The 24,468-nt window shown below is 55.0% G+C and overlaps 1 protein-coding gene and 1 long non-coding RNA gene across 6 annotated transcripts in view; one reads left to right on the top strand and one right to left on the bottom strand.

Moving 5' to 3' along the window:
- The window catches only part of LOC117796588, a 38,658-nt gene extending 34,726 nt beyond the window's left edge, over positions 1-3,932 (top strand). Inside the window, exon 2 of the long non-coding RNA XR_004621156.1 lies at positions 3,801-3,932. This is a non-coding gene — a long non-coding RNA (uncharacterized LOC117796588). The remainder of the gene's footprint in view (positions 1-3,800) is intronic.
- The window catches only part of CD6 (CD6 molecule), a 38,942-nt gene continuing 16,669 nt past the window's right edge, over positions 2,196-24,468 (bottom strand). The window contains exons 2-13 of one of the 5 annotated variants that reach the window (XM_034644703.1): positions 13,819-13,887; positions 12,497-12,842; positions 11,450-11,761; positions 10,441-10,743; positions 9,238-9,303; positions 8,072-8,212; positions 7,620-7,718; positions 6,454-6,576; positions 4,691-4,762; positions 4,231-4,476; positions 3,825-3,929; positions 2,196-3,271 (exon numbers count right to left, since the gene is read on the bottom strand). In XM_034644703.1, the coding sequence (XP_034500594.1) occupies positions 3,207-3,271; positions 3,825-3,929; positions 4,231-4,476; positions 4,691-4,762; positions 6,454-6,576; positions 7,620-7,718; positions 8,072-8,212; positions 9,238-9,303; positions 10,441-10,743; positions 11,450-11,761; positions 12,497-12,842; positions 13,819-13,845 (1,905 nt within the window). In that variant the 5' untranslated portion in view covers positions 13,846-13,887 and the 3' untranslated portion in view covers positions 2,196-3,206. Of the gene's footprint in view, positions 3,272-3,824; positions 3,930-4,230; positions 4,477-4,690; positions 4,763-6,453; positions 6,577-7,619; positions 7,719-8,071; positions 8,213-9,237; positions 9,304-10,440; positions 10,744-11,449; positions 11,762-12,496; positions 12,848-13,818; positions 13,888-24,468 lie in introns of all 5 variants that reach the window. The other 4 variants (XM_011236512.3, XM_011236513.3, XM_034644704.1 and 1 more) reach the window with 4 other exon arrangements.

Genomic DNA, 24,468 nt, shown 5'->3' with positions numbered 1-24,468 from the left:
CCCCGCCAAAAGGTCTTTCCAGATGGCCTCCCTCTAGCTGAGTCAGGGGCTCTCCTGGGCTCCATTCCCTGTGCTCATTCTCTCATCTGCTTGCAGAGCCATACAGTTCCTGCAGGGCCACCCTGCTCAGATGTAGCCCCTCCCCCCATATCGATGTTTCTGAAATCGATTCAGCTGCCACATCCATTTAACATCTTGGGTGTTTCTCTCCCAGATTCTGGAGGCTAATTGTAATGCCTGGTCTCGTAAGAGTGCAGGGTGAGCACACCTACTTACGCCTGGGACTTCCCTGCCACGCTCCTGTTCCCTCCCTCCTTCAGATCAAAGCCGGATGTCCTTGATCTCTGCCTCTCCGCCTCCTGCAGAGTCTGGCTCCATCAGCAATGGTCTGAGAGCCCTGAAGGCATAGAGGTGGTCTGGAAAGGCCCTGCATGTGAGCGGCCCCCATCACCCAGCGTGGGAAACTGGCTCTGGCAGCAGGCCTTAGGGCTCTGGACAGCAGTCGTCAGAAAGCCCCCTGACTTGTGTGACCCTGGTGCTGCCAGGCTGCAAAGGGGCAAGAGAGGCATCACCTCAGAGGTTCCCAATTTCTCAAAGACTGGTGTGTGTGGGTGGAGAGGGGGCCAGGGATGGGGAAGTGGCTCGAGGGAGAGATGAGAGAGGGCTCAGAGGGTGTCACCATCTCCCTGGGGGATGAGGGCGGGGAGAGGAGGGGGAGGAGGGGGAGGGCTGAATTGTGACTAGGCTATTAACTCTGAGTGACCTTGGACAAGTCCTTTGCCTCCTGGGACCTCACATCCTCATCTGGAAAGTGGGAGTGGGACAAGATGCTCCCCGTGCCTTTGCCAGCCCCAGTGCACGGAGACCCTGGGGATCGCTGGCTGTCCTCTCTCCTCCTCTCCTTTCTCCCTTCAAGGAGCTCTCTCCCCTCTGTTTATTGCTAAGCCTCTAACTCTTGCGACCAGCTATGTGGTGTCTGCTACCCCCATGCCCGCCTCACAGACAAACCTCACAGCCAAGCCTCAGAGACGTTGAGTGGCTTGCTACTGGCCACACCGGGAGGAGATGGGATTTGAACCCAGGCTGTCTGACAAACAAAAGCTTGCATAAACCACCCTGGGACCCTGTCCCGGCCCACCCCGGCACTGGCTCCTCCCCTAGGAATCCTCCGCTGGCTGGGGAGGGCTCAGAGGGCCAGGAGGGGGCCATCACGGGCAACCACATCCTGTGACAGTTGCCCTGGGGAGGGGAGGGCTAGCTCAGTCTCCGCCTCTGGGACAGGTGAACGGAAAATGGGCCTTGCTGAGCCCCGCAGGCGGGATCCAGAGCCCAGCCTCCTCCAACACCTGCCTGCTCTGCGAGCCCCAGAGGAATCTGACCCCCGGCCGGTACCCAGAAGGCAGAACTGGGCATCGGTCCTTGGACCGGGCTACAGTCCCGCCTCCGAGCAGATGGAACACACAACTGCAACCCATCCCCAGTAAATACACGCCCGCCTCACCTCCAGCTCCTCCCTCCCGGCCCGGGCCCGATCTCGGCCAGGGGCCTTTGAGCATAACATGTCCTGGCATCACCCTGTCTCCGAAACTCTTGGAGCCACTGAGCCAGGGCCTGAGTGGGGCAGAGAAGAGAGGGGAGTGGGCCGCTGAACGCAAAGGCATGTCTGTGGCCTCCTTCTCCGGGAAGGCAGGGCACGTGTCCCCAGCATTTTTCATGGTGCTGGGCCAGAGGAGGTTTCCAGGTGAATGGACAGAGCTGCCCCCACTACACACACAGACACACACACACAGAGACGCACACAAACACACAGAGACACACGCACAGACACATAGACACACACAGAGACAGACACACACATACACACACACAGGCACACAGACACATAGACACACACACAGACACATAGACACACACAGAGACACACACAGAGATGCACACATACACACAGACACACACAGGCACACAGGCACAGACACACGCACAGACACACACAGGCACACACACACAGACACACACACAGATACACACACACAGGCACACAGACACACACAGACACGCAAGCACACACACACACACAGGCACACAGACACATAGACACACACAGACACACACACACAGACACATGCACACACAGACACACACGCACAGAGACTGGGCACTGTAACAGCTCAAGGACTTGTCACTCTATGCCCCGGTCTTATTTAGCAATTACTTTAATCTCCGGATACTCAGAACAGACCCCAGCAGCTGGCGCTGAGCCCGCAGGCCTCTCTCTGGAGGCTGCCTGGACGGATTGTATCCATGGCTCCGGTGAGGCTGCATATTCACGCGCTCCCTGGGAAGCTCCCAGCAATCCAAGAAGACAGGTGGGCACGCAGGGCTTCGTGCAGCTTCTGGGCCCCTCCTGGCAGAGAGCTCTGTGCTTCTGCTCCCACGGGGCCCAGGGCCCAACCGTGAGTCTTTGGGGGAGCTGAGCCAGGGCCATCTTTGTCCGGGGTCTTCTGCCCAGGGACAGTCCCTGCAGAGCAGGGCTGTGCCCTGGTGGGCTCCCAGGATCTCTAGAGGCAGGGCTGGCCCAGGCCCCAGCCCCTTGGTCGCGGGGGAAGGGCAGTCCTCCTGCTTGCGGTCAGCTGGCTGCTCCCAGGAACGCTGGACTCCATGCCCTGTTGGTCACCAGCCTGGTTCGGCGGGTGTGTCACCCCCAGCCCCAGAATCCACCTGTCAAAGCAACAGCAGCCCAGCCGCCCCCACACGTGGGAGGCACAGGGATGGGGCCCCTCTCTGCTCTCTCAGTACCTCCGGGCCCTGAACCATCTGAGATTCAGGGAACCAAAGCAGAGACACCCGAGGATCTTCTGGGCCTCAGGAGTCATTCAGTTCAACCCCTCCCTCCCCCTGCAGCCTGATGAAAGGTGGCCCAGGCTGCTTGCTCATGCCTGAGACAGAGCGCTCACTACCTCTCAGAGGCAGCACCCTCCACCTTGGGGCTGTGTGGGGCTGAGGGGGGGTCTGTGCCAGTAGCTTCTATTTGATGGATGGAGACTGAGCGGTGAGTGCAGGGTGAGGGCTTTCCCTGCGTCTCTCCGGGGAAGGCCTGTCAGCCCCCTGGGGGACCATGTGGGAGGGCAGGGTGTGGGAGGGTGGGCAGGGACAGCAGGAGTCCAGCAGAAGGGAGCCAGCCACCTGGGGCCTCAGCCGGGCCCAGCCTAGGCTGCTCCAATGTCATCGTACTCCTCGCTGTCAATGGAATCAGGCTGCGGGGTGGGGGCTCCTGTGTGGTGGGAGGCTTGGGTCAGTGGGAGGCTGGTCACCGCCCCTCCTGCCCCATGAGACAGAGCTGAAGGGGTCTGAGTCCACATCCCTCCCCGGTGATGCCGAGTGGGGTGCAGTGACCAGGCTCCTATCACGTTGTCTTGCTCACTACCATCTTCCTTGCTAGAATGTCAGCCCAGAAAGCAGAGCCTCATCTGTGCAGTTTAGGGCCGTAGTCCCCAGGCTTGCACAGGAAATGATGGGTGACTTGACTGCTGGCACACCCCCTGCTACCACAGTCTCCCCCAAGGGGCCACCGGCTACTGCTGCTTGAATGCGTCCACTAATGGGGAGCTCACCTCCTCTCAAGGGATTCTTTGGATCTTTCTTTGTCCCATCTGCAGTCATTTTCCCCACCTCCTCATATTCTTGTTTGTTTAAAAGAATCCCTTTCCTTCTCTTCTTTTCCTCTTGGGCTCATGAATCCAATGAATCCAGAATTCCCCCACTTATCCATCCCCTGCTTCCTGTCTGCCCCCCCCTTCCAGGACCACCTCCCTTCCCACTGGCACCTGGACACTCCAACTGCTCCGTCGAGGGTGGCTGGGGCGGCGGCTGGAAGTTCTGGTACCACTCCCCGGACGAGGTGCTGGAGCTGTCATCGGCCAACGGCCCTGCTGGAACCCCCCAGAGGTGATCACTGTCTGCCTGGAGACGGCCAGCTCGCAAGCTGCCAGAGCTGGGAAGCCCTCAGGGACTCCCAAGTGTCAAGTTCCTCGCTTGACCATGAATGAAGAAATGAAGGCCCAGAGAGGGCTGGAGCCTTGTCCCAGGTCACCCAGCAAGTGGCCCCAGAGCTGGGGCTAGAATCTCGAACTCAGCCTGTCTGGGAGCTTCCGGCTTTACGCTTCCTCCAGCCAGGTCGGCTGTGGGATGGGGGGCCAGGGCATGCACGGAATCCTCCTGGGCCCAGCTTACCTGAAAAAGTACCTTGGGAGCCAGCCAGCTCCAAGTTTGGGGGCTGCTCCAAGAGGGGGCTCCTCTCTGTAGAAAACACCGGAGGGGCCCACGGAGCTGGCCTGCTGCTGGGCCTATTGCAGTAATCTTCCCCAGACGAGGTGCTGGACCCACTGCTGTTCCTTGGGTGGTGCTGGGAGCCCAGGAGGGGGGCGTCCGCCGTGTAGTGTCCAGTGCCGACGGGTGGGATCTGGGAAGCACGCGTCTCTGGCCCAGGAAAAGGAGGACGGTGAGGAAAGAAGCAGCAGTGCACCAAGAGGGCGTTAAATGAGACTCAAGAAAGAACTAACTGCCAAGAGAAACTGTTGCAATCAGGAAGGACCTGCGGAGGCGGGTCCTCAGGCTGAGCTGAGGCTCTCAGTCGGGAGTCAGGGCTGACATCGCTGTCACTGCCCCCATACACCTGCCCAGCCCGACTCACCTTCCTCCAGGGGAGGCATCTGGAACCTGTTCTGCCGGACCTCCTCGTCCGTGAGGCGGTGCCGCTGAGAATCTGCAGGCAGAGGGGTGGTGAGGAGGGGGGCAGGTCCACCTGCTCGGCCCCGGAGCCTGGAGGAGGGGTCGCTGTGCCTTGGGACTCGGGAGGGTGCCCTGAGGCTGAACAGTGTGGGAGGACCACCCCAGGGGTATAGAGGGGCTTCACATTTCCCATCAGATCCCAGGCTCTTGTCCTAGTCCAGGTGGACCCTGAACCCTCTAACCAGCACGGGATCAGGCTGCTTCTGGCCAGAAACCCTAGTGCCTTGGCCCTCGCTGCTCCCCAGCCGCCCCTCCTTCTGCATAAGGAAGCAGGGTGAGTCCTGGGCTCTCTCCTTGCGCCCTGGAGCCTCTGGGCAGAAGGTGCCCCATCGAGGAGCCTTCCCGGAGCAGAAGCTGGAAGGCCTGGAATCCTTGCCTCCCGGGCTTTGGGGCACCTTCACTTCGGAACCGGAGAGGGGATGCGGATTTGTGGAGTCTTAAGGACTTGAGGGTCTGGGATCTTGGAGTCTGCTCTCTCGAACCCGGTACCACTAAATCTGAGTCACGATGTTGTAGGACTTTGCACTCTCGGTCCTGCATCTTACACGCCTGGGCACAGAATCTCAGGTTCTAGGGATGCCCCCCCCGGTGGGTCCCCAAAGTGGCTTTGCAGCATGACCGCAGTGGAAGCACCCGCCTCCCACCCCAGAGGCCCTGGTTCAGCAGCTGGGGCACAGACGGCTAGCTGTCCCTCACTGTCCCTCATATCCATGCTCCCCTCCTGCAGGAGGAGACCCTCTGGCCTTTATCTGGACACACAGCTGCTCAGGACAGAGGCTTCATCTGCCGGCCTCTCTTGCAGCTGGTGGCCTTAAGTTTGGGCCGGGGTGTGTGTGTGTGTGTGTGTGTGTGTGTGTGGCTGTGAGTGGGAGTGATGTGGGCATCTCTGGCATCCTGCCTTTCAGGGTAGGGCCTGCCCCACCTTCCCTTCCCCTCCTGCTGCCCAGGATGTGGGCATGGTAGTGAGCCATTCTGGACCACGTGGACGAGGGCAAGATCTTAGGGACTGCACAGCAGCAAGAAAGCAGAAGCCGAGGCACCTGCCGATGGCTCAGGACACTGTCGTTTGGGGGCCTCGGTCACACACAAACTCCCATCCTAACCTATGTGGTGGGTCCCGGCGGGAGCCGAGGAGTGTTTGACGAGCTCCCAAGGGAGTCCACCACAGGCGCGGGATTCTCTGCTCTAACGTCCAGCGCTGCCCGGGGCCTGCCTTGAGCACTGTCTTCCCCCCTCCTATCCCCAGCAGGCAGGGAGCGGAGCTGGAAAAGCCGGCTAAGAGGTTCAAGCTGGGCTCCTCATGAAGGGAGGGGACGGGGTGAGGAGGATGGGCAGGGTGGGACACAGAAGGGGTGTGAGCGTGTGAGAAGCCATCCGAGCGTGTCTCTCGCCTGGACTTCCTTGCCTAACACAGACACAGCCACCTTTGGGTGAAGGTCAAGGGGTGTGTCTTAAGACCCCCATGGCCAGAGACAAAGGTGGGAAAGAAGGAGGCTGGGGACACGGAGCTGTCTCTGAGGTCACAAAGCGCTTTGAAAGCTTCGGTCAGTCCGGGGGAGAGTGCAGGGGTAATTAGGTGGAGCCCACTGATGGTCCCCGCCAACTGGGCCCTCTCCCTGGTTGGGGCAGGTGGGCCCCCCGGGGAGCCCAGGCCCAGGCACTCACTGTAGAAGGTGGTCAGGGCCACGGGAGGCTGGGCGCTGAAGTCATAGTGCTCGTAGTCTGAGTCCGAGCTGGAGTCCGAGTCCTTGGGGAGTGGGGTCTGGACCTGGATGGGCAGCTTGGGAACTGGGGAGAGAGCAGAGTTGGGGGCGTGGCCAAGGTGGGGTAGGGGGGGCAGAAAGGCACAGGGAGAGGCAGCAGAGAGCAGAGCCTGGATGGTGGGGACCAGAGACAGAGGGGCAGGGAGAGCGCCGGGTAGCCCGTCTTGTATAAGACCCTCCAGCCTGGGTTTTCCAAGCCCCCCCCCACCCATTTCAAACACGGGGAACTAATAACATCTGTTTATTTCACAAACGGGGAGCAGTCACCGCATGCCTGGCTCTGTTCAGACATTTAAGAAATGATCTCATTTGGAATCTCGTAACGACTCTTGGGGTAGGTACCTCCGTGTCCCCATTTTACAGTTGGAGGAACTAAGGCACAGCAAGGGAACTTGCCCAGAGAAGCAGGCAGTGTGGCTCTTAGCCGCTAGCCCACAATAGTCAGTGAGCAAACGCTCCGAGCCTAACTTGTGGGCCAGGTTGTGTAGTCATATTCTTTCCTTGAACGCGTGGATACCGTGTACGGAGACTATTTATATTATTTGGCTGAGTTTTGTATTGGTTTTCCTGTCATCGAATGCTTTCAAATAAAGGTGACTTAATATAGTCACAAGGCAATGCGATTAAGCTTGAGTTCCTTTGCAAGACTTTCAAGAAGTATAAGCAATTTTTCTTTCATTCAGAAAATATTAAATAAAATGATGTTCCAGAAAAATCTTGATGGGGCTCTGCAGGAAGACTGATGGAGCAGGCCATTGGAAGAGGCTATAATATCCCAAACCTACCGGCCAAGTAGCAGGGCTGAACTGTCCTCTGAGAAATTCCCTAAGCCGGTATTGTTCCAGAACTCCAAAGCCTAGCCTAGAATGACTACCCTGGAAGGCCATCTGCCCATCAGGGCTCAGATTGAGACATGCCATGCTCAAGGTCCCAGAGGCCCCAGTGGGCTGGCTGAGGTCTCCTCTCCAGCCAGGGCACTGCTTTGACCTAAACAGACTGACCCTCCAGAAAGGATACCCTTCCTGTCCTCCCCAGCCCTCCCCACCCCCACAGTGGGTGACATTCTACCTTCTTCTTTGGGAATGGTGATGGGAGCATCTTGATAGCTATTGATCCCTTCTGGGGTGGTGGTGTGCAGGTGCTGGTCGGTCACCGTCACAGGGAGGGCTGATGGAGGGGAGGCAGAGATTCTATGAGTCATTTTTTGCTCTCTCCCAGTCCGCTTGGTCCTATTCTCATTGAGACACCTTCCTCCTCACCCCCCTGCCCCAAACACACATGCATGTACACATAGAGTCTGGTCGGTCCTTCCTTGCATGGACCACTTCTGCTGGGCATGCTGGGAAAATCCTTCCCATCGGGAGGTGCCCCCCGGGGCCAGGGCTGGGTGGCCATTGCTGGATCACTGCCACTCCTGCTGGAGTCCCGCAAGGCCCACGTCCCCCTGAGAGGGTCACACCTCAGGCCTGCTTCTTTCCCTCTCTGGGCCTTTCCCATGGCTCCCAGAACTCTGTACGTACCGTATTTTCCTTTAACGTTCAAGAGGATGACGGCTACGAAGATGAGTAAGCCAAGGACGAGAATCCCCAGAATGACGCAGAGGATGAGCAGCACTAGTTCCCGTGATTTCCAGTCCTCCATTTCCATGGTCACAGAAGATTCTGGAAGCAAGAACCCCAAATCAGGGAGAAAGAGGGATGGACATAGACTTCTCCTTGCCCTTCTTGCCTCTCGAGCCTCCCTGCAGCTCTCCCACTACCCTTTTGGACCTATCCTCCTCCCCTCTTCTTTTTTCTAAATTTACCCATTTGCTTTCAGGTGCCCTGTATTTAGTAGGTAGGTGCTCAAGAAACGCATATTGAATGGATAATTGACTGAAGGAAACTTTCCCCTGGACACCAGCCCACAGGGATCTCTCTCTCTCCGCTCAACAATTATTGAGTGCCCACTGTGTGCCCGCTAAGCCCTAGGGATACAAATATGACATCAGCATCACAGGCCTTGAGGGAGCTGCCTAGTGGAGGGATCGATACGTTGGCTCAATCCAATATGGTGTCATGCTTGCTGGGATGGAGGTGTGGGCAGGTATGAGGCCCTACAAGGGGCACCAAGGCTGGCTTCCCAGAGAAGGTGTCTTGGGCCATCAGGAGAGCAAGATCTCCACTCTCCTCCAGTAGGAAGCAGCGGACGGCGTAGAGCCCGTGAACCTGGGCCAGCCCCTGTGGCTCTCCTGGGGTTGCCAAGGGGCTCCACACTTGTCTTCAATATTTGCGAGATTAACTCATGCTCAGACACTGCTTACTGTGGATTCTGCCCTGTTCCAAGCACTTTAGAAAAATTAATTCCCTGGAGACTCACAGCAGCGCCAGGAGAAAGCTGCCATGAGTATCACCCCATTTGACAGTCAAGGGATCTGAGGCTCAGAGAGGAGCTGACAGGAGAGTGAGCTCCCGTCCCTGATATACCAGGATTCGGGGAGCCGGGGAGCTGACATGGCAGGGAGGGAAGGCGAGAGCAGCAAAAGCACCCACAGAACAGAGCGGTGGGGCAGGGTGGGGGCAGAGGGAGAGGACAGTCCATTGTCTGGAGGTGGGGGATGGGGGATCAGCACTCCGGCCCCTCCCCATGGCGCATGCGCCTTCACGCATGTGTGTCTCTGAGAAACCGTGAACCGAGTGACACTCACCTACAGTGACTGGCTGAACACTTGCAGGGACTTCAGGAGTGGACAGATTGAGCAGACTCCGGGAGCCTGTCGGAAAGCACCGTTCATGGCCTCAACACATACAACTGAGCACCTACTGTGTGCCAGTCCTCGTGTTAGACACTGACCAAGGCAGACATGGAAGCTGGAGTGAGGGGCATAGTCATGGGAAGCGGGGTGAGGGGCAGATGGTTAAGGACACCTGCTTTTTCCACCCCCCACAATAAGGAAGATCTCATGGAGTCAATGCTGGGAAGTTTCTCTGGTTAGAATAAGAGGCTAATAAAAGGAAGTATCTCTTCTTTCTGTAAAAAATCTGCTACGACCACAGATCCCTTTCTCTGTTAAGTCCTGGGTTCACTTAACATTGGCCTTGGGAGTGGGGAAGTTGACCCGATGATCATTATCCTTATCATTCGACAGGTAAGGGGTGGAGCTTACAAAGTCCCTTGGTGGATAGTTCCTGATTTCCCAGCGACCCTGCGAAGTGGCTAGGGTCAGCATGCACATATCCGCGGACCTGCAGCCTCCCAGTGCGTGAGCGGCCGACCTGGAGTTCATAGCCAGGTGCCTGAACTCCATGGGGACATTAATACCACTCGTCCTTGGGTCTAATGCTCCGGTTTTTTTCGCATTTTAGCCTCTCTGAAATTGCTACAATCAATGACATGTTGTGAGTTTATTCTGGCCGCATTTTTGTCCTTTATGGCACGTGAACTAATAATAGTGTGACATATCGAATGCCACCTTAGATTCGGTGAAATATGGTAGAGCCCAATTCATAGCGTGGACATGAGGCTTAGCTGAAAGAAGAGGTATCAAGTGCTCCCCAAGGTCTGCCCCATGATTGGGCACAGACCCTGTCTCCCAATATTATTTTCCTATGACCACCTATGATCACGAGCCCTGGGGTGGCAGCTGGTTTCACCTCCTGAGCCAATTCCAGTCAACAGGGACCACTGCTCAGCATACAGTAAGGCCTTCATAACTATCTGGGGGCTGAGTCGAGGCTCCCTGGGCAAGAATGCCCTGATTCATCAGCCCTGTCTGCCTGGACATGGTGAGTAAGGGTGATGGTCCCTCTAATGCCAGCGGTTGTCATTCCTGACCTAGTCCGAGGTCTTAGTCTTCGGAGTCAGGCGGAATTCCTGGTGCAGATCTGGGGGAGGGGGGCCGGGAGGGTACCTGAGCAGAGGACTCTGGCTGCGCTGGACTGGCTGCAAAGGTTGGAGTTGTTGAACCTCCAGGAGCAGTCGGCGAGTGTGGGCTCGTCTCCTGTGCACGAGTAGTACATTCTGCCCGGCAGGGAGTGGGGCAGCCCGCTGGGTGTTCCGACCATGGTCCCACAGCCCAAGGCCCGGCAGAGCACATGGGCCTCCGGTGCGTACCACTCGCTGTTACACACTGTGCTCCAGACCCCACGGAACTGCACCTCCACCTGCCCCTCGCAGGAGTCACGGCCCCCAGTCAGCCGCCAGGACTGGTGCTCTTCAGGGGAGAGGTGGGGCGGGGGCAGAGTCAGGTCGGGATCCTTCGGGCTGAAACCCCCACCAGACCAGACTCAGGAACGCAAACACCCTACAGGCAATCAGTCTCCAGATCCTGTGTGCTTTCCCTCCTACATCGGCACCCCACCTCATCTCGGCCACCGGCTCTGGCCGGCACTGCATGCCTGCTACTCAGACTGTGGTCCGAGGACCTGCGGCCTCACCATGGCGTGGAATCTTGTTAGAAATGCGGCATCTCAAGCTCTGCCCAGACCTACTGAATCAGAATCTATCTTCACCAAGACCCCCACCCCCCATTCCTGTGCACAGTAAGGAGACGGCCTGGCTGGACCAGGACTTCATGGGCTCCTCCTCCGGACTGCTGACGGCCTCCTCAGGGGCCTCCCTGCCTCCATCTCCCCTTGCTGCTCTGAACCAGGTGACCAACTCCCTACTGGGGAAGAGTCTCCTCTCTGATGTGGTTTCCTCCAGGAGGTGGGCAGGCTTGTCCCTCCAACTCTGGATGGCTGGCTCCCTCTAATTGCCACCTGGCTTCCTTTCCTAGGGCTTTTATCGCTCTCTCCCCCCGGATGGCGCTTGCCTGGGTCTTACCTTCCCTAGTGCACCTGACCTCGCACCGGCGGGGGCCACCCCTCCCCGCACCCTGGCCGCCGGTAAGGGCTGGGGCTCAGCTGCCGCCTGCTGACCTGAACACACAACGCCGGCGTCCTCCTTGTGGCCGCAGTAGCCATCTCCTGGCAGGCCCGGGCAGTCCCACAGGTAGCTCTCGGCCCCGGAGCAGTTCACCTGGTCCCGGTGGATGGGTCCTCGGCCAGGGGCAAAGTGCAAGCCTGGCAGGGCCTGAACCGCCCAGCCGCAGTTCAGTTGCCGGCACACCACGTGGGAATCCTCCAGGTCCCACGTGTCGTCGCACACCGAGCCCCACTGGCCGTACTCTAACACCTCCACGCGGCCAGCGCACCGACTGCTACCACCCACCAACCGCAGGGCGCGGTTCTCTGCAGAAGGAAGGAAGGGAAAGGGTTTGTGGGTGGTCGAGGAAGAGAGGGCTAGGAGGGTGGTGGCGGCTGTGGATCCAGTGAGAGGAGCTTGTAAGTCAGTGGGCAGGACTGGAGAACCCTGTTAGGACTGGGGCCCTAGTGGGCAGAGGTAGGGGACTCAGGACTTGGGACCTGGGGAGGGGGATGGATACTTGCGGGTGGGCTATGGAGCCGGTGGAGGGGCTAGTAACCTGGTGGGCGGGACAGAGGAAGCCTCAAGGCTGAGGGCTTTGGGGCAGACTGGTGGGCGGAATTAGAGACCTGGGGGGCGGGGCCTCAAGAGCAGGTTGGGGGCTGGAAAGTGACAATGCTAAGGGACACTGGGGAACCTGGCATATTCATGTATAGGGAGGTAGGGGCAGAGATAGAGGTCCTAAGTGAGAGAAGGCACAGGACCAGTAAGTAAGGGCCAGAGACCCAGTTAGGATTGGGCACCCAAGTGGTCAAACTGGAGATCTAGTAGGGAGAGAGGTTTGGGGGCCAGATCAGAGGCTTTGCTCAGAGCTGGAAATGAGGCAGTGCTGCTGTCCTCCAGTGTGGGAACCAGCTGTGTTTGCGATGGGGACGGGGCAGGGAGGGGGGAAGTCTGGAGGGTAAGGCTTGTGCCCAGCGTCGAGGACTGGGGACGGGAGTGAGCAGCAATGGCTGAAGGCCGGAGGGTAGGGTAGGCCGGGTGCAGGTGGTGGGCCATACCTTCACAGGTGACCTTGGCCGGCGTCTCGTTCCTGTCGCACGCGTGCTCCACCACTTTGCAGAGCTGCCACTCGGCACTTGTGCATTGGACGGCGGGCGCCAGGGCCAGCGTGGCGTTTGTGGCCTCGCTGGTGTTCCCCACGCCTGGCCCAGGCGGCGGCTCCGGGGACGGCAAGGCGGGCGGGGTGGATTCCCAGGCCCCGCCGCAGCCCAGCGCGCGGCACACGGCCTCAGAGGCCCAGCTGTCCCAGAAGGCCCCGCAGGCCGGCTCCCAGGACAGCCCAAGCCAGACCTCCACCGTCCCACCGCAGTGGCTGCTCCCGTTCACCAGGCGGACCCCGAGCGGCTGTCCTGGAAGTGCCAGACACCAGCTGAGGCCTCCACCCCACGGGAGGACAGGTCTCAGGGGTGGGAGTGGAGACGGCCGGCTGCCAGGGACTCCACTGCCTTATTGTGGACAGTATCCCACTGGGTTCTGGGTCTCAGCCTTACAGTCTGCAAAATGGGGCTGGGCTGGTTCATCCCTGAGCCCTCTCTGAGGCCTGACCTGGTTCTCCTTAGAGTCAGGAGAAGGGGGCTGAGGGCGACTAGAGAGGTTAGGATGCCTTCATTAAGTCTGGGGAGAACCAGGGGTCCAGTCTCCACAAACCTCCCTCTCTTGCCCCTGTCTCCAGGGCCCCCTTGTGTGAAAGAAGGGCAGAATTCTGGGTTCAGGGGCTCTCCTTGGTACTGTGGGTGCCACGCTTCCCCCTCCCAGGCCCCTCTGCCTAGGTGCCACCGCGACCTGGAAGCCCTGGAGGATGGAGATGGGGTCTTCGATGGGGTTGAAGGCAGGCTTGGGATGGTGGTTCTCCCTTCCCCAGACGCCCTCCTTGGGGAGCCAACCCCCCATTTTTGCCCAGGACTACACCCCCAGGGTGGCACAGAGCTCTGCACAGAGGAGGTGTTTAATAACTATCTGCTGAGTTAATCAAGGACCCACTTGATGGAACCCTACTGCCCCCACCAAGAGGCCTTTAGCTCGTTCTCAACAAATCCCCTTACAATGCTCACTGAACATTCTGCCCATGTATATGTGACATTTGATCAGTGGCCTTTCGAAGATGCTAGTTCTGAGCTCTCAGAATGAAGGGAATGCTGGCACTTCGGGCATTGAGCCAGGAAGAAGGGTTGTCTGACGTGTGTCTGAAGTTAGGGAATGTCAGGAGGGAGGAAGGGAAAAGGAAAAGGAAAACATCCATTTCCTTTCCCCATCACCCGGGACACCACCGGCTTGGTCTGAGAAAGCTGGCTGTGGGCCCCCAGAAGGATTCTTTCCTCACCTGGCTCCGAGGGTGGGCTCTCCGCATAGCTGGTGTTGGGCTGGTCAGATGGAGCTGGAGACGGGTGACCTGGAACCAACCAACAGCAGCCGTGGTGGGTGAGTGAGCTCAGGAGCAGACGGCACAGAGGTGCCTTGAAGGTCGGGGGCCACTTTCTGGAGCCGGGGCTACATGGGGATTTTGAAAGTCCACGGTCCTGGGCCTTGGACGGAGTTGCCTCTGTTCAGGTTGGGGAAATTCTCCAGCTCTGCTCCTGCCACAGCGACTTCGTCTTTGAATTGTACGAACGCACTCAGAAATCAGAGGAGAGCAGGAAGGAACGACTGTGGGCTTTGGGGCCAGACCTGCTTCCTGGCCGAAGTGACCAGGGATGGGTTACCAACCTCTCTCGGCCAGAGTCCCAGTTTGTGGGCCACAGCCCCTAGGGGAGCAGTGTTGCGCCAGAAGGAGTCACTGTCTGTAACGTACTTGACATACAGAAGAAGCTCAAACATGGGAGTTACTGTTAGGAAAAACATTTTCTTGTGGAAAATCTGTTTGAGAAATTCATACCAGACTTCAGGGCGACCGGCGCGCCCTGGGGGTGGGACCATCCAATTGTAAGCGCTTTCAGATACTGCAAAACTCACATTTGCCGGGGGCCGAACATATGCCGGCATATATTATTCGCATATTTTATTCCATTTCCCTTCAACCACACCATGAGGGAGATACTAACATTCACTTTTTACGAACTCGGAAAGCGAGGCCCGAAGATAGAAATCCATCTCCTGTTCCCCTTGTCCCCTTCGTCCCTCCAGAGCCGCTGTCCACTGGGCCCTGGTGGGCCGATTAGTTTGGACTACATCAGCCTCTTCCTGGGCCCTTGAGCTTCTGTTTGGTTCAGCCAGTAGGGAGCCACAGCAGACAGAGGAGGGAGTGGGGAGAGTGGTGTGGAGGTGCTTATTCCCCTCACTCCTCCTCTGCGAGCTCCCCCACCTGGAGGGGATGGCTCCTCTCCTTGACTCTCTCCTTCTGGTCTCCTGACCACTCCCTGGTCTTGCCTCCTTGGGCCCCGGTGCAAACAGCCCCTCTGCCTCCATCTCTTGCTCACCTTACCCTTTGTAAATAAGCCCCTTCAAATGCTCCTATTCTGAGAGTGCCACCCATTTCCTGTTGGGTCTCTAACTGATCCACGGCCTGAGGCCACCCAGCTCAGCGAGAAGCAGAACCTGGACTCGAGCTGTCTGCAAGGACTTGGCTCTATGCGGGGCAGGGGTATTGCAGCTTGCAGAAGCACAGAGGGAGGACTGTGGCAGAGACCCCTGTGCTCCTAAAGGGGCTCGGCTGCACTCAAGTCTCCTACTTAGGCTGGGCCATTGCTGCCCAGGAAGAAAGACGAGCCAATGTAGGTAAGAGGCAGTGAGCGTTCTCGTGTCTTTTTTCTCTGTTGTGCCAGTATCTGAGGCCCTGATGCCACCGCAAGATAGAAAGGGATGCTGACCCCATTAGAATTTTGTGTAAGAAGTAAACCTGTATTCCCGTTCAGATCCGGGTGCCCCCTCCAAAAAAAAAAAAAAACCCCACAAATAACCCTAAAAAATAAAAAACAAAAACAGCTCCAAAAAACCCCAAAATCAGGAGCGAACCTTTATCGGGTTAAGCCATGACAATTTCAACCTGTGCTTGTTACCTGAGCCCAGCCCGGCCTGGCCTGACTGATAGGAGCCACAGACTCCCACGGCGGCTACACAGTCTCACCCTCCCCCGAGCAGATTCTGTGGACTCGCCCCCAGACGTGCACGCACGCGCCCCCACACCCACGCCTGCAGACACAGCTCTCCTACAAGCATCCGTCTGGGCCACTCCATCACTCAGACAGAAAGTAATCAGGCCTAGAATTGCCTGTCCTCACCAACTCCCTGGTTGGCTGCCCAGCCTGACCCCCCTGGAGCGGACTCGGAATTCAGAGAACAGACTCCATGGCTAATGTAATATTCAGAACAAGAATTCAGAGGCCCACAAATTAGGATGGCAAAATCCCAGTTCCCACAGCAACGGCCCCACTGCCCCAGAGTAGTTTTCAATATGTGGGCTGGGGCCCGGGGGAGACTGGGGTGCTGGCCGCGTGTGTTTGCGTATATGTGTGGGATTGTGGTGGGCGTGTGAGTGTGTGGCTGTGACCATTTGTGTGTGAGTGTCTTCTTGTGTCTGTGTGCATGTGACCAGGCGTGTGTATGTGGAAGCCTCTCTGGGTCTGGGAAACCACTTTCTCATGTGTGAGAGCATGCACGCTTTCTGCTAGACCAGAAAACCCCGGAGAACAGGGCCCAAGGCTGAGCCAGCCCTGCGTACCCCAGGGTGCGCACCTCAGTGGTTGTTGATTGACTGACTGAAGGAAGAGTGCACAGGAACTGCGGGGTGCAAGGCCAGAGATCGCCAAGGCAGTTTGTTTCCTGTGTCACAGGCATTTCCCTGTCCTCTACCCCAAGAAGGGATCCTGGCGTTTGCGTGCTCTGAGCCCTGTGCCTATAAGAACAAAAGCAGAATTTACCTCCCCCTCCTTCCATCCAGGCTTCTGTTCACGGAGGGCCCAATGTAGGAGGGGGTGCTCCCCTGGCACACCTTTGCCTGCTCGCCTGCTTCACAATTTTCTTTAAATTGATTTCTTTTTGCTGCAGTAAATTTATTTGAAAAAGAACCGTTACCTTTTCCTGGGAATTTGCTTTACAGCATTAAGACACTCAAATATAAAAGCATTCATTGCAGGGGCGCCTGGGGGTCGGTTAAGTGTCTGATGCTTGATTTCGGCTCAGGTCATGATCTCAGGGTTGTGAGATCGAGCCCCGTGTCGGGCTCCGTGCTCAGCCCGGAGTCTACTTGAGATTCTCTCTCCTTCTCCCTTCGCCCCTCCCCATCCTAAATAAATACAATCTCTTTTTAAAAAAGTGTTCATTGCAGTTTCTTGGAAAATTAATCACTGGAAACAGAGTGAACGCTCGTTCATTGGGGAAACGGAATGAATTATGGTCCATTTACGGCGTGTCCTCTCAGGCAGCCTTTATAAAGAGTGAACTGGACTCACACCAGTTGGAGGGATTTCCATGCTGTGTTGAGGAATGAGGCAAGATACAGAGAAGGAAATGTAATATGTTACAACTCCTATAAAGCAATGGCCAAAAAACGGAACCAACTAAGCCACCAGGCGCCCCTAAATATTTTTCTTCCCACGCGGCTCAGTGTTATTAGGTACCAAGTTCATCTACTAAGTTCAGTTACGCTATGTGCCCCAGAAAATCATCTTGAGTTGTGCTCCCCATTCTGCAAAGGATAAGGGATGGAGGGGAGGTTGTCCGAGTGGGAGAAGGAAAAGCTTCCCCCCCAGCCCAGGGGGACGGCCGCTTTTCAGGGCAGCCCCAAGCAGAACAGGACAGGACCTCAGATGGGGTAGCCTGGGGAAGATGCCAAGGGGACATGAAATGAAGGGGACTGAGGGCAGGAAAAATGAAGAGTCACCTTGCCTGGAGCCTAAGAAAATGGGACATTCGTTCTCTTGTGTCACTCAGGACTGTGGGATTCCTGGAGGCTTTGAGAGATGGGGGACATGGAAAGGGAGGAGGCATTGACGTTGAAGGAGAGGCCAAGGCCCCCGCTGGCCAGCCCAGTGTCAGAGCAAGCTGGCGGTGGGCGGGGGGGGGTGGGAGAAGCTCTCAGGTCCCGTCAGGGGCTCAGCAGAATACTGCCCTGGGCACCCAGCACAGCCATCAGGGGTGAGAGGAGCACCTGCCCCTCCCTGGCTCCGACAGACGTGTTCAGGAAAACATAGTAAATGCTTGCCGAGTGGCTGATGGGGGAGAGATGCTGCCGGGTTGCGGTTGGGGGGCAAGGCAGGGAGGACAGGACAGACTTAGAGCCATGGGGAAGGAGGACCCCACAGAGGGAACCAGCGTGCGGAGCGTGGCAGGCATCCCTGGCCACAGAGCGCATTGATTTCTTTTTAACACCCGTGTGAAGTGTCGTGAGCCCATATGGCAACAGCCAAAGATCAGCAGCAACAAACCAAGCCCGTCCGACCCAGTATTTTCACTTCTGGGAGCTTACCCTGGACTACTACGCAGAGATTCGAGTCCACGTGTCAGAGCTGGAAAGTTCTAGATTCCTTTCTCCAGCTGGGCCCCTTTCAAACTGTGTGACTCAGGCAGATCATTTAACTTCTGCGAGCCTCGGGCACTCACTCTGCACACCGGGAACAACAGGACGCCCCCTTGCAGCTCATTATGAACACGAAATGAGATGACCCCCAGGACCCTTCTTGCAGCCAGGTCTTAGAGATGCTGCACGGTTGACAGTCTTTCCCTGTGTCATTTCTAATAGGAAAAACATTAAATATTCCCCAAGCTGGAGACAAGGGAATTGTCTGAAAGCAACTGGGGGATTGGTTAGGAAGATCCACATTAAAAATATTTTCAAAAAATATTCACAAAGAAAGACATCTGAGTGGCTCAGTCCGTTAAGCAATCTGCCGTCAGCTCAGGTCATGATCCCAGGGTCGTGGGATCAAGTACTGCATCGGGCTCCCTGCTCAGTGGGGAGCCTGCTTCTCCCTCTGCCTGCAGCTCCCCCTGATTGTGTTCTCTCTGACAAATAAATAAATAAAAATTTTAAAAAATATATTCAAAAAGAGTTTTTAATGATGTGGGGAAAGCTATAAATTTGGTTGTGTTCTCTTATCCAGCCTCCCCCCACCGCCCCAGTCTGGTTTCAAGCTTCTGAAGGTCTTCTAGGACCCAGAGGGAGCCCAAGTTCGGTCCCCCATTCTGTCCTCTCCCTGAATCCTGGGACCCCTTTCCTTCTGTGGCCCCGGCCACATACAATTACAGTGCTTATGGGGATGAGCTGTTGACTGTCATCAGTCCTGCTGGATTCTCAGGGTCAAGTCCCTGTTCCAGGGACTGCTTCTATTTGGTTCACTCCCATATCCCTGGCACCTGGCACAGTACCTTGTCCAGAAGAGCTGCTAAAAGGACACAAATAAGTGAAATTCAATCTCCACTATAGAAAAAAAAAATACAAACACTAGCAAGAAATATACCCATACAGCGAGCTTTATTGTTTTCTCTTTCCTTTTGTTGCTCTAAATTTTAAAAAATCTTCTATAGGGGCGCCTGGGTGGCACAGCGGTTGAGCGTCTGCCTTCGGCTCAGGGCGTGATCCCGGCGTTATGGGATCGAGCCCCACATCAGGCTCCTCCGCTATGAGCCTGCTTCTTCCTCTCCCACTCCCCCTGCTTGTGTTCCCTCTCTCACTGGCTGTCTCTAGCTCTGTCGAATAAATAAATAATAAAAATCTTTAAAATAAATAAATAAATAAATAAAAATAAAAATAAAAAATAAAAAATCTTCTACAACAAAATTAAAAAGGTCTCCAAAGCAACAAACAGGCCTTTTTTTCCCGGGGGAACATGTGGCTAGCTCACAGTATTAATACAGTGAGTTTTAAGCCAACTGTCCTCTCCTTCTGCCCCCTGAGCCTGCGGAGAGGGCCTGGCTGATGGTGTGGCCGTGTCAGCCAGAGCCATACTTGCTCCTGAGGGTGAAATGAAGAGCCCGTGTGCTCCGTGGGTCTAGGTGTTTCCTCTCCTGTAAATGTGAATGTCGTCACTGATGTGATGAGCGCAGTGGAGGGGTCACTGGAAACGGGTCCCTGCTGATTTCTATCATTAGCTTTCTGTGGGATCCTGGTTGGGTCTTTTATACTCCCCGGACCTGTTTTCTCACTTGCAAGGCAACTGGTTGATAGCTTTCTGGTCTCTTCTAGTCCTTCCATCCTTCTATTATAATTAGATAAAATATAAAATGAAAGACAATATTGAACACTCACTGTATGCCCCGTAGATGATAACATTGTGCCTTATCCTCGTGTAGTAGCTATTTGAATCTTCATAACTACTCAATGAGGTGGGTACTATTAGCATTCTTGGGTCATCGCAGAGAAAACTGCAACACAGAGAGGTTAAGTAAGTCACCCAAGGTCACCTAGCTGGTCAGTATTAGAGGCAAGACTAGAACCTGGGCAGTCTGGGTCTAGAAGCCACTCTTTTAAACCACTACATTGCACAACTTTCAACATCCTATCGAGATAGATCGGAAATCTGTCCTATCGTCTCAGTCTATCGTTTCAGGGCTGGGTTCATCATATGCAAAGAGTTCTTATGTATAAATACAGCAGAGGAGTAGAAATCTGGACATGTTAGAGGTCATTTTGTCCGAAATGGAGAATTGTGTAGTGCTATGCTGTCCAATATGGTTAAAATTTTCATTTTATTCAGTTTAATTCATTTAAATCTAATTTTAAAAACTGATATTCGATCCAGTCATTGGAAAACTCCAAAGAAACGTTCGAGCAACATAGACCTGCAAATCTACCTTTTCCATAGTAAATTTTATGAAATCGAGATACAGATTAAAACCTGCTGATGAAACCTTACTGTCTGGATTGAGGTGGGCTTTAAGGACCAAGCACTAACCATATGTTGAAGACTTGGTAAGAAAAAAGAACAACACAGGGGTGCCTGGGTGGCTCAGTTGTTAAGCCTCTGTGCCTTTGGCTCAGGTCATGATCCCAGGGTCTTGGGATTGAGCCCTTCATCGGGCTCCCTGCTTGGTGGGAAACCTGCTTCTTCCTCTCCCACTCACCCTGCTTGTGTTCCCTCTCTCGCTGTCTCTCTCTCTGTCAAATAAATAAATAAAATCTCTAAAAAAGAAAAAAGAACAGCACAAAGAATATAAAACAGCTCATTGATAACTTTCTGTATTGTCAGCATGTTGAAATGATATTTTGGACATCTGGGTTAAATAAAATATATAAGTATGTTAACTTCATCTGTTCATTTTTACTTTTAGAAATGTGGCTCCTGGAAAATTTAAAGTGACAAACGCAGCTCTCATCATATTTGCATCAGACAGCATGGTGCGGGTGAGGACATGGGCCTTGCACCCATGGGCTTGGGCAGGAGTCCCAGCTCTGCCCTCATTAACCATCCAGGAGTCATTTAGACATGTAAGCCTTACTCTCCCTTCCATAAACTGGAGTTCACAATGCTTCTCTCAGAAGGCTTTTAGTGAGTGAGTGTTTTGTAAGCCGTTGAGACCACGCAGACGTAATTATTATTACTGCCCAAGCCTATGATTTCATTGAATTGATAAAAAATCTGCGGCCCCAGGGTGGGGAAGTGTACCCCAAAGCCCACGGTGAGTCAGACTCCCAGGACAGTGGTCTTTTTCTAATTCTTGAGATGGCCTAATTTAGTTTAATTCTCACAGCTAGCCCACAAATGGGGAAACTGAGGTACAAAGCCATTAAGTAATTTGCCCAAGATGACACAGTTAGAAAAAGGCAGAGCTGGGATTCGAGCTCGGGCTATCTGGCTCCAGAGACTACACTCTTAACCGCTCTACTCCACAAGTTGGAATCCAGCGTCCTGGCTTTTGCTTCAGTGACCATGCCGGGGGTGGGGGGCAGGAGCTCTGACAAGCCAGGGGGGGTCTTCCAAATTCCTTTCAACTCTGCACTGCTCAGCAAGCCCTGAACATAGAAATGATAGCCCAGCCCCCAGTGGCGATAGGGATCAGCACTCAAGCCCCAGGGAGTAATTTCCAAAAGGGGTCCTGACTCCAAGGATGAGCCTCGATGAGGAGACCTTTCTTCCCCGGGCAGGGGCCCCTGGGATTTTGTCCCACTGCCCTCGTCACTTGGAGAAGATGAGCCTGCCAGCTTAGCCTCGAGCTGCCCCCGCCCCTTCCGCACCCGTTCGCCAACACAGGCTGGCTCTGGCACCTTCGGAAGCCCCTGTTTCGACTCTGAGGACAAAGGGACAATTAGAAGAGAACCAACCATCAACAGAACCAGAGGGTTTCAGGGAAGGAGCCCTGACAGGGAGGGGGCCGGGACTGTGTGAATGTCTTTGTTTCAAGAACTTTCCTTGATGGGGTGCCTGGGTGGCTCAGTCATTAAGCGTCTGCCTTCGGCTCAGGGCATGATCCCAGAGTCCCGGGATCGAGCCCCGCATCAGGCTCCCTGCTCCGCTGGGAGCCTGCTTCTTCCTCTCCTGCTCCCCCTGCCTGTGTTTCCTCTCTCACTGGCTGTCTCTCTCTCTGTCAAATAAATAAATAAAATCTTAAAAAAAAAAAAAAAGAACTTTCCTTGAGGTTGTTTGTGGGGAGTGACCCATAGAACTGGAAAGAAAAGGGAACAACCTGTAATCCCATTAAAATTGGAAAGAAAAATGGTGCTGGCTCACATGAGTAACTCTGAACTTGACTCAGAGCAGCTCGGGGTGTTCTGTCTTTGAAGGAACTTGGAGGGGTTGTGACACCCAGTTGGGCTGAGTTTATTCCGTCACAGAGAGTGAGGCTGGCCGGGAGGCTTGGTTGGACAGCGTGGCCCTCGATCATAGAGGTGACTGGTGTCGGGCAGGTGTGGGGAATAGACCGGGCTGCACCTGCTGGGAATCACCGAGCCTGGGAAGGTTGGGGTGACCTCTCTCCCCTTGGAATCTAAAGGCAAGTCAGTGACTTGGTGTTTTAGCCCTAGTTTACTTGGACAGTTTTTGTTTTCTCCTCTCTACCTAGGAAAAGCTTGGGGACATAAAGGAAACTCAATGTGCACACTATGAACTGGATATTTGTGCCCCTCCAATCCATATACTGAAACCCTACTCTCCAGTGTGATGGGACTTGGGGGGAGGCTTTGGGAGGGAAGCAGGGTTAGATGTCAGAAAAATCCTGCCTTTTTACCTTTCTTGGGTCACCCTGTCACATGACAGAGGCTGTTTGCCGCACGGCATCCTCCCTGCATGCTCAGGTGGAATTCCCATCCGCTCCACCACCAAATCCAAGGGGAGGTCAAGGACAACAACAACAACTCATAACCTTCACTGAAAGAGAAGCACCACCATAGGAATAATGCAACATAACCGCTCTGGGGTCTGTGAGATTCGGGAACTCCCCCATTCTCTCTCTTGCTCAAGAAAGTGAGGGGGTGTGAGTGACATTATGCTGGGAGCGAAGAAATGAGTGTCTGGCTGGCCTGCGTTCAATTCCATTAACACCCGCTGACCGCTCAGCACGGGCGTGACAGCAGCAGGTGCCGAGGAGATGAGCGAGGCTGGGAAGAGCCTGGGAGGCGGAGGGTCCCACGCACCAAGGCGTCTCTCCGGAAATCCTTTTTTTTCATAATTCAGAATGCATATTTTGGGGACAGGCAGAATAGTGACCCAGACCCTCTCTGCTGATCACTGGCTGTGTGATCTTGGGAAAGTCTTCAGTTTGAAGTTGGCACCATACATGATGCTGGGGCCGCAGCGCGTTGCTTTGAGGGCTGCGTGAAGAGCGTATGTGGGATGCGCAGCACGCACGTGGTGTATGGCCGCCGTCATTATTATCCCTCATCCTGAGGTTTTGGCCTACTTTCTCTTGTCCGGTCCTGAGTGGACAGGGGAGGGCATCTGGCCATTGATTACATATTCCTTCCCAGGCATAAAGATGACTCTGAGGGCCCTTCAGCCTTCTCCCCTGCAAAGGTACTACTCCAGTTCCCCAAAGACTGCCTTCTTCCCTCCTTCCTCCCCATCTTTCTTATGAAGCCTAGGAGAGCTGCCCCACACTCACATCTTGCTGCCCCCTTCCCTGGCTCTACAAGCATCTACAGCGTTCCTGGAGAAGAGAAGTGGCCTGCGGTTGCCATGGTAACAAGAGTTCCTCTGAAAAGCAAAGCCTTCTGTGGTTCTGACCCCAAGGCTTGCTCAGGCTCCTGTGCCAAACTATACCTTCTTTGCCCGTCCTAGGTGATAAGACAAGACACCCCTGAGCATAGAGACTCATGAGCAACTCAATTTAAATCCCAAGAGATAACAGGAAGAATGGGGTTCCAAGAGAGCCCAGCGGGCGGGAGACACTGGCCTTTCACGGGCCCTGTCTGCTTCATCCCCCGTAGATTTCAGACCACTGAGTGCAGGAGGTGATGTCAGGTCCCTCCTCTAGAACTCTGACTCAGTAGGTCTTGGGTGGGGTGCTTGAATCAAACTTGCCTGGGTTCGAAACCCAGCTCATTCCACGCTATGGGATGTTGCACAAATCTCATTATATGCCGGGCTTGCTTTCCCCACTTCACAGGTGTAAAACCCTCCCAGGACTGAAGTCCCATCACGAGAAAGACCCAGCAGCTGGCCCACAGTGAGGACCCAAGATCTTGCTGAGTCAATGAGTACAAAAGTGTATATGTGACTGATGCGTGTGGCACATACACGTAGTAGGTGGATAAAGCAGATTATTAGATAAAATCTTTAAAAAAAATAAAAGGGACACCTGGATGGCTCAGTTGGTTAAGCGTCTGTCTTCAGCTCAGGTCATGATCCCAGGGTCCTGGGATCGAGTCCCGCATCGGCTCCTTGCTCAGCGGGGAGGCTGCTTTTCTCTCTCCCTCTGCCTGTGCTCCCCCTGCTTGTGTTCCCCCTCTCTCTGACAAATAAATAAATAAAATCTTTTATAAATGTAAACATTTCTTGTTTTTTTTTAATGTAAACGTTTCTTAAATGAGGGTGGTGGGGAAGCCTAGAGGTTCTTAAAACACTCTCAATGCATCTCTATATGTGTGTAACATTTCTAACAAAAT

This window comes from Ailuropoda melanoleuca, chromosome 16 (genome assembly GCF_002007445.2).
Source record: "Ailuropoda melanoleuca isolate Jingjing chromosome 16, ASM200744v2, whole genome shotgun sequence".
Lineage (NCBI taxonomy): Eukaryota > Metazoa > Chordata > Mammalia > Carnivora > Ursidae > Ailuropoda > Ailuropoda melanoleuca.
Note: the sequence above shows the minus strand (reverse complement) of the source record. Positions and strands in the feature narration are given on the sequence as shown.